The sequence below is a fragment of the Myotis brandtii genome, unplaced genomic scaffold (assembly GCF_000412655.1).
Source record: "Myotis brandtii unplaced genomic scaffold, ASM41265v1 scaffold314, whole genome shotgun sequence".
Lineage (NCBI taxonomy): Eukaryota > Metazoa > Chordata > Mammalia > Chiroptera > Vespertilionidae > Myotis > Myotis brandtii.
In genome coordinates, this window is record NW_005362033.1 from 1113045 (window position 1) to 1122062 (window position 9018).

A 9018-nucleotide genomic window follows, 5' to 3' on the forward strand; every position below is an offset into this window, starting at 1 on the left:
CAGGGGCAGGGCCTGCCAGCTATGCAGAGACCCGTGGGGGGAGGAGGGACTCAGAGCCCAGGCTGGTGCAAGTACCAGGGAGCCAGGCCCAAGAACGAGAATTTATGGTGCTCACACACCTGCCATCATCATTTTCGCTGTCGCTGCTGATGCCATTAGTCAAGCACTAATGGGCTTAAATTTCACCTTAAACTCTCCCCACTGTCCTCAGCAGATGACAAACGCCGTGTGTCCTGCTGTGCGAGCTGCTGGGGGCTCTGCAGACACTGCCCCTCCTCTTCTGACAGCCTCTGGCCCCAGGGAGAGGCTCTCAGCCGCCCAGGCCTGGGGACACGCACAGGTCAGGGGAATTCCTGGGGGTCTCTGGGAGCCCCGGGGGGCAGGGTGCAGGAAAGGGGGCTTCTAGGGGTGCTTCGGAGGATCTGGAGTGACGTGGCATGGGAGGTGGGCTCCAGGGCCCAGTGCCCCCCCCATGTGGTGTGAGCAGGCTGTGCCACTCCGGTTCCCCAGCCCAGGGCATGAGAGGCAGCGGCAGAGCGGACCCCAAGAACCAGCTGCACTTTTCTGAAAAGTCTGGGGAATCGCGTTTGCTCAGACCAACGGAAACAGCAGTGGCTTTCCTTGGGGGTGGAATTCCATTCCACCCGCCCACCAGCCACCCGGGCGCTCATTCAGCTGACAAACCTGGCCCACAAGCCCCTGGTTGCTCTTGTCCATCAAAGGCTCCAGTGGCTGTTGGAGCCGCATCAGAGAAGACAAGTGGGTGATCTCTAAACGTAGTTTGCTTGGGAGACAGAATCCTTCCAGGGTGGCTGGTGGGGTGGAAGGGACGTGACCAAGGCGCTCGGGCCGTGGGCGTGGCGTGGACTGCTGGCCCATCTGGTCCATGAGGGCTGTGTTTGCCGGGAAAGGAGGGGACGGGACAGGAATGCAGATGGAGCTACAGCAGAAGAAATACAGGTCAGGCTGTGGGGTTTCCCTGCTGTTGGCTCACGTCCATGGCCACTGCCCACAGCCCTTGGTTCCCATGGGGGGCCAGTGGCCTGGGATCTCGCGGGACCTTATTTGCCATCAAAGCCGGCCGTAGGGACTGGTGCTCAGCGCCCTTTTCCATGGGAATCTCCCTCCCAGGCCTCCAGCATTGGCCTCTCATCACTTGAACAGGAGGCCTGTCCCTGTCCCCGCAGGGAGGAGGGAGGAGGCTGGCTCAGGTCTGGGGGGAGGGGGGGGTTCAGAGGTGCGACCTGCCCCCTAAGGGTGTTGACCCTGCCCTTAGGAACTGGAGGTTTGGGAGAGGCAGCCCCTCCGGCCAGTTGGAAGCTGGGGCTCAGAGAAGCCCTGAGGGTCTTCCTCTTCGCCCACCAGTATTAGGACTGGCTGTGGAGCCCCGAGGGGCTCTGCCTGACATTCCTCTGCAGCTCTCACCCCTGCCTGGCTTCCTGGCTGTTCTCTGGGAAACTGTCCCAGCGACTCCTCACTGGCTCCTCCGGCCTCCATTCTCCGTCGCTGAGCACCGTCTGTTGGTGCCGCTCATGCCCTAGCCTACCCTCGATGGCTTCCCACGCTCACAGCACAGAACATCACCGTGAACTTCACCGTGGCCTCCAGAGCCTCGCACCACGTGGACCTGCCCAGTGGTTATCTCCTGCCCCTCACATTCCCCTTGCGAACCACATTTATTGCCCTCCCTCTCCTTCTCTCCTGCCTCCCAGGGCCTTTCCCTTTTCCCTCACTAATTCCTCCCCTCTCTCAGGTCTCGGGTGAAGACCTTGGGAAGCCCCCTCTGGGAAGCTCTCTCTGAGCCCGTTCCCACTCAGGCGTGACTCGGGGACCTTCCCCACGCGCCAGGAGGCTCAGCCACAGCTACCTCGCTGTTCAGTCCTAGCACTTGTGTGGCACACGGGAGGCACTTAGTAACTGCGCCAAATGGATGGATAGGAGGATGGATGGATGGATGGATGGATGGATGGATGGATGGGTGGGTGGGTGGATGGATGGATGGATGGATGGATGGATGGATGGATGGATGGATGGATGGATGGATGGATGGATGGATGGATGGATGGATGGATGGATGGATGGATGGATGGATGGATGGATGGATGGATGGATGGATGGATGGATGGATGGGTGGGTGGATGGATGATGGGTGGATGGATGGATGGGTGGGTGGGTGGTTATGTGGGAAGGTAGATGAAGAGGCCATGTGATGTGTGAGGAGAACCCGTAGGCACCAGGAAGTAGAGTTGTGAGCCTTAGGCAAGTCCATGCCTCAGTGAGCCTCAACTTCCCTGTCTATAAAATGGTCTGCCAGTCCGATGGCTAGAAAGGAGGTTCAGAGTGAGCTGAGTGAAGGCGGAGGCCGGGGGGTCAGGTGCTCCAAGGACAGACAGAGTCTGGGACAACACACATGTTCCCCGAGTTCCGCAGTCCCCAAAGTTCCCTATCTCCAGGGGAACACTGATGCCCACCGTTTTAAAAATCTCCACCCAAGGATATGTTCTTATTGATTTTTTAAAAAATATATATTTTATTGATTTTTTACAGAGGGGAAGGGAGAGGGATAGAGAGTTAGAAACATCGATGAGAGAGAAACATCGATCAGCTGCCTCCTGCACACCCCCCACTGGGGATGTGCCCGAAACCAAGGTACATGCCCTTGACTGGAATCGAACCTGGGACCCTTGAGTCTGCAGGCTGACGCTCTATCCACTGAGCCAAACCGGTTAGGGCTGTTCTTATTGTTTTTAAGAGAGAGAGGAAGGGAGGGGGGGAGAGAGAGACATCAATGTGAGAGAAACATTGATCGGTTGCACCTCGAACCTGCAACCCAGGTATGTGCCCTGACTGAGAATCGAACCCGCAACCTTTTGGTGCACAGGACAGTGCTCCACCAGCTGAGCCCCCGGCCGGGCTGATGGCCCCGTTCTTGCTTGTGCCCAGGACCCCTGCCCCAAGGAACAGACTTCATCCCAGATGCCGCTGCTCACCAAGAACCCCTGGCCTGCAGGCCTGGATGTGCCGTCTGCACAGTGGGGTGCTCATGTGTTCCTGCAGTTCCTCGGGATTAAGATGAGGCAGAGCAGGAGGCACTCTGGATGCCCAGACACAGAGGGACCCAGGAGATATGGCCTAAGAGTGACTGATGCCCTAATGCAGCGGTTCTCAACCTGTGGGTCGCGACCCCTTTGGCGGTCGAACGACCCTTTCACGGGGGTCGCCTAAGACCATCCTGCATATCAGATATTTACATGACGATTCATAACAGTAGCAACATTACAGTTATGAAGTAGCAACGAAAATAATTTTATGGTTGGGTCACAACATGAGGAACTGTATTTAAAGGGCCAGAAGGTTGAGAACCACTGCTAATGCCTGCCATGAGGGTCGCCCTCAACCACAACACAGTGCTCCCCCTGGGCCTTCCTACTTTGGCCAAAGTTGCCTCCAGAACTGAGTGTGAAGCTTCCAAATCCCAGGCCTGGCCCCACAGCCGTGGATAATAATAATAATAATAATAATAATAATAATAACAACATTAGGCCTTTCCTTACCTACCTGTCCCAGGGCTTCCCTGCAGGCAGGTTACAACGTGCGGCCTGCGGAGAAGGGAGCGGGCTCTCTCACAGAAGCGGAGTGTGAGGCGTGGCCGTGAGCGTGATGACGACACAGGGTGCTTATGTCCATTTTCTCACTGGTTCTCTGGTCAACCCTGTGAGGTGGATACTGACCACTCTCCCCGGCGAGGGGGGCGACTCACCGGAGGTCACACAGAACGTCCGTGGCAGGGCCTCGGGGACTGGATGTTCTTTCCAAAGACCCAGGAGGCTCTGGTCTGGAAAAGCCAGCATGAGACAGGGTGGACACAGGTGCCTTTCTGAGCCTCTTTCCACGGGCCTGGGGCTGCAGGGGCCTCCTGCCAGCTGGCCAAGTCTGTCCCACCGACGTGCCAGCTCGGGAACACAGGTGCTCGGGCCTGCTCTGGCCACCGCCCGCTGGGCCTCGGGGCCAGGATAGCCGGGGAGGAGGCCAGAGCCAGGTTCCTGCCGCTCCAAGGAGCCCCGCCTTCCTGGCCCCACCACGACCAGCTAGGACCAGGACAAGGATTTTCCTGAACTTTCTCTGTGTTATAAAAAGGTATATTTACTTTTTAAGACCAGCAGCTCACTTATTGGCCTTTCTCTGCCAGGCATGGCTCGGATGACTCTGTCCATGATCTCATCTAATCCTTACACCCCCTCTGAGGGACAGACTCTCACTCCTGTTTCACAGATAAGGAAACTGGGGCATGGATGCTGGGGTCACCTGCCCAGGCACCACAGTTTGGGGGTGTCCAGCAAGGGTTTGGCCCCAGATATTCCTGCACTGTCTATCAGCCGCGCCCTTACAGCCCGAGCCCCAGGCCCGGGGTGGCCTCTGCTGTTAAACTGCATAAGGGTGGCCTCTGTTCCGATGACTCAAGGGAAATGTGTAACAGAGAGGATGGTGACCTGTAAGAGCAAAAGCAGGCCCCGAGCGCTGGGGCTGTGGTTGTCAACAGCCCTGGTGGCAACGGCTGGCCATACAGCTCAGGGCTCGAGCCAGTCCTGGCTTGTGTGTCCCCCAAGACTGTGCCCCGGGAGTGAGGCCACAGCCTGTGTGGGGTGGGGCCTCAGTTTCCTCACCTGTGAAATGGGGGATGGCTCCTGTCCTGCCCGTTGTCCCGTGCAGGATGAAGGTGGGTTGACTCCTCTTGGCATCTGGGACTCCTCCCTTCTTACCCGTGAAGAAACAGGTCCCCCCTGGCCTAGAGCCAGACAGCTGTCCGGTGGCTGTGCCAGAGGGGAGCCTGAAGCAGCCTCCTTCTTCAACCATTTGTCCATCGAAGTGTTGAAACCTTTACCAGGTGTCAGGTGGTCATGATTCAAAAAAGATCAAGGTCCCTCCTCTTTCACGCAGTGGGGCCTCTGCACTTTCTACACTGCGCCCCTCACCCACCTCGAGGGTGCACCCGGCGATGCCCGAAGCCCTGCCTCCCTCACCAGCACTTCACTGTGAGGGACCCCCGAACGCACTTCCCTCCGCCTCTCAGTGGCCGTCGGGGACACCTGATTTCTGCTTCATCGCAACCGCAGTTCATCGCCCTGTGCCGGCGTCTGTGTCTGGCTGGGAGCAGGCCTGCTGGGTAGAGGCATCTGTAGTTTTTGGGGGTCCATATGGCCAAAAACTCTCCGAAGAGATTTACTGGTGTACCCCCACATCCCCAACTGGACCAGCCTAGCCCGGTAGATGCAGGATGCGTATCCGTACCCAGTCTATGCCCAGAAAAATCAAATGGGTCATTTCCCCAAAGGAAATCCTCCAAGGCCGGCACGCTTAGGGGCCAGGCCAGGGAGCACCGGAGTCTGGCCCTTCGCCCTGCACCCCGACCAATGACGGGGCTCGGCACTGGGCTTCAGGTCTCTTCGTCATAAATCAAGGGCGCTAACGCTGCCTGCCCCACGGCTGTCATGAGGATGAGATTTGTAGACGCAAAGCGCTGACCAGGACAGTGCCTGGCACCTACGGCGAGTGTGAACTGGCTGCTACTCATTTAGTCTGGGTAAGCCTTGTCCCCCAGGACCGGGGCCTGGGTCAGAGGTGTGACACCTTCTAAAGGGGTCAGGGAAGGGGAGAGGGGATGGGGAACCAGCAAGAAAAAGCGTGGGATCATCGTTTCCCAGCTTCCCACTCTCCTGATGGGGACACAGAACCAGGAGGCATGGACATGACGTGATTGCAAGCTTCCCAGAGTGATGCTGCCAGGAAGCTGTGCCGAATGCAGAGTCCCAGGCACCACACAACCAGCTGTGAGGGATGCTGAGCCCAGCCCCCAGGACGCAGGGGCCCGAGGGCCGGATGGTTGAGATCTTGCGGCCCGTAGTGACCCACAGGCCAGCAGTGTCGCCTTCCCTGGGAGCTTTTTAGATTGCAGAACCCCAGGCCTGACTCCACAGCAGTCTGCCCCGCACTAAGATGTGCGCACTAGCTGTGAGCAACACTGACTCCAGTGGGAGAGGGGCCTTAACCTTCAGTCCCAGCAGCCCTCCCCAGCTCTGGGGTGTCATGTCCCTTCTAAAGCCCTCCGGAAGACCTGCTCTGTCCCAGACACCTGCCGGCCCTGGGAGTCAGAGTACAAGACTGGGTCCTCGCCTCCAGCCCCCACTGGAGCGCCGAAAGGTACTGCCCTTCACTGAGCCTCCACCAGGTGCCAAGCACAGTGCCTCATTCCGGCTCAGGATAACCTGTCAGCGTGGTGGTAATCAGCAGGTTTTGGCTGAGGAACAACATGACACTCAGAGAGGTGAAGCAATAGTGTGCAGAGCCGGGATTTGAACCCAGAGCTGTGTGGCTTCGAGGCTTTCGGCAGAGTTAGGGTTAGGGTTAGGGTTAGGGTTAGGGTTAGGGATGCAGCAGGGGGCAAATGAGCCTCCCCTCATGTCTCATGTCTCGCGACAACCAGCACCTGTCAGTCCTCACAACTGGCCGGCCTGGCGGTGGTGAATCTGACATCTCTATGGCTCCCGGTCCCACAGGCCTGCCACTCTCCTGCCAGCACCACGGCACCAGCCAGGAGGGGACATCCTGCACCTGTTCAGAGCAAGTGAGCCCTGGGGGCAGGCGGCGTCCGCAGGCAGCTGGAGAGGCTCCCCCAGATGTGGAGTGACTGGAAGCCGGGGAAGGGGGGGGGGAGCTTCTGGAGGTTTGGTGCAGTTGGAGATGGGCCTGGGAAGAGCGAACAGCCTTTAGCTGGGGACAAACACCACTGCACGGGATGCTAGCAGGACCCGTCACCTGGGTCAGACAGCCGGACGGACGCACGCCCCCGCCTGTGCTCTGAAGCACCTCCACACTGCACTGCTCTGAGCAACCCGCCAGGAGGAGGCGGCAGCCGAAACCCAAGGCTCCCGCTGCCTCTGGAACAGCTGCTAGTGGTTCGCTTTCCCCAAGGGTTAGTGCTTCTGGGCACCAGGCTGCATGTCTGGGGGGCTGGCAGGGTCCACCCCCACCCAGGAGAGCCGGGGGCAGGCCTTCGCTGCAGCGGGTGGGCGAGGGAGCCAGGAGGACGAGGTCCCAGCTGCTCAGGGACAGGGTCCTCCCCCCCTGAACGCAGCTGAGACGGAGAACCCTTCCCAGAATAGTGGCCGTCTCAGTCTCTGTGGGGGGAGGAGGTAGATGCCCACCCAAAGCTGCTCAATGTACATGGCTTGTAATTTCGTCATCAGAACAGCTGCACATTTGGAAGGGGGTGGTGCATGGCTGGGGGGCTCCCATTTGGGCTGCAGATGACGAATGGGCCTGTGTGGCTTCACACCGTGCCTGCCTGCGACCCAGGAGCCAGCCCCTGGCTGGGACGCTCCTGGGGGCAGGAGAGGTGCCTCAGGCAACTAGATCTGCAAGAGGACGCAGGTGGGGAGTGTGGCCGTGACGCCTCTCTCCAGCTCCCCACCACACCAAACACCCTGCCCCCCAACCAGTTTTCTTAAATTTCCGAAGGAGCAAACCAGAACCTCACTGTCCTCTACCTGCCTCCCTCAAGCCCCAGGCACCTCCCTGATGCCCAGCTGCTGAAAGAGCAAACAAGCTTGAGGCCCTACGCACAGGGCCCAGAGCGGCCCCTTCCCACTGTGGCACTGTTCCAGGTCTGGGATGAGAGGTGACGTCACCTCCTAGAAGGGCAGTTTGAGGATTAGAAATAAAATCTATCAAGGCACCTTGGCTGCAGGAGAGGACCAGACAGTATGCTGACGCTGCTGCTGCTGCTGTTATACCCACAGTCTGAGGGTTACTGAGAACTTTCTAGATCCGAGGGAGGCCCCAGGCTGGTGTGTGGGCTGGCTGGGGGTTGGAGCCCCCTGAGAACCTACCAGCCCGCCTATGTGCTCAGGGGCCCTCTCTCCCCCTCTCTCCTGACCCACCTTGCCTTCAGAGCCGCTGGGCCCAGCAGGTGGCCCAAGGGTGTCACCAGACAAGCCCAGTGCAGCTGCTGTTCTCACATCTGTATTCCACATGCCTCTCTCCTGCCCCCAACCCATCAGGCTTCTTGCCTCTGGCAATCCAGGCCAGAGGCCTTGGGGGGTGCCCTCCCCGCCTCCCTCCCCCCAGCAGCTAAGCTGGGGAGAGAAATCTAGGTTCCCAAGAAGGTTGTGTTCTTTCCTGCCACTGAGCCAGGCAGCCCTTTGCGGCTGGAATGCCTTTTTCCTTCCTTCGCAGCCCACACTTCCTCCGTCCCCCTTTCGCAGTGGGTGTCTCTCACCCCACCTCGTTCAGGAGGGAGGTGCTTAGGGGCCAGGCTGTGGGTCGCCAGCATCGGGCACGTAACAGAGTCTGGGAAATGTCAAGCGACTGATTGAGTCAAAGCCTGCAGGGGTTCTGCTGGCCCTCCTTGGGGAGGACGGGCTGGGGTTTGGGTGGGTGGCCTTTGGCGAGCAGGGTAATGGGAGTGGACATGAACTTCCTGCTGTCTCATTCCCCTGAGGAAGGGGGCGGAGCCTGAGCTGCGGGGCCTGAAGGGGAAGGGGCTGGGAGGGAGGGTCGAAGGTGGGCAAAGAAGGAGAAGCGGGGGAGAGGCCTCCCCGTGCGCCCGGGCGCGGCGCGGTCGGTGTTGGCCTTCGAGCTGGTGTGCCAGCCGCTGCTGTTCAAATGCTGTTTGTTTGGAGCAGCTTAGGGAGGAGGCTGGAGGTGGGGGAGGCAGCGCCCCACTTGGTGGCGCCGCCTGAGGGTCCTTGTGGTAGAAGCTCCAGCTTCGTTGATGACTGAAGGGTGGGCGTAGAAGAGAAAAGACCAGGAACCAGAGGGCTTCTCGGCGCCCAGGGCCGGCAGCCCCCGTGTGCGGAGCTAGAGCCAGAGCCGCCTCTCGCAGCCATGCGAGCGGGAAGGGAAGCGAGGGGACCACAGCGCTCTGCTCCCCGCCCCCAACCACTCGGTTCCAATATTTCGCAGAAAGGCACGCGGCTCCTAATCGGTCCTTTCCGGGCTGAGATTTAGCCGCGCGATGCC

General features: G+C 59.5%; 2 protein-coding genes across 2 annotated transcripts in view; one reads left to right on the forward strand and one right to left on the reverse strand.

The window, feature by feature from the left end:
- The window catches only part of RAI1 (retinoic acid induced 1), a 73229-nt gene that overhangs the window by 40473 nt on the left and 23738 nt on the right, over nucleotides 1-9018 (forward strand). The window lies entirely within an intron of this gene.
- LOC106726765 lies at nucleotides 3304-5431 on the reverse strand. Its single transcript, XM_014542835.1, has 3 exons — nucleotides 5022-5431; nucleotides 4665-4876; nucleotides 3304-4122 (listed from the first exon to the last, which is right to left on the reverse strand). The coding sequence occupies exons 1-3, from the start codon at nucleotides 5117-5119 to the stop codon at nucleotides 3767-3769; spliced, it is 666 nt and encodes a 221-aa protein (XP_014398321.1). The 5' UTR covers nucleotides 5120-5431; the 3' UTR covers nucleotides 3304-3766.

Bases quoted from the DNA above. Each gene is read 5' to 3' on its own strand.
- LOC106726765 (XM_014542835.1), bottom strand. From the start codon at position 5,119: ATGAACTGCGGTTGCGATGAAGCAGAAATCAGGTGTCCCCGACGGCCA. The intron at 4,877-5,021 runs GTGAGGGAGGCA...CACCTGGTAAAG, and splicing joins TCCCTCACAGTGAAGTGCTG to GTTTCAACACTTCGATGGAC. The intron at 4,123-4,664 runs GTGAGGAAACTG...TTTATAACACAG, and splicing joins AGCCATCCCCCATTTCACAG to AGAAAGTTCAGGAAAATCCT.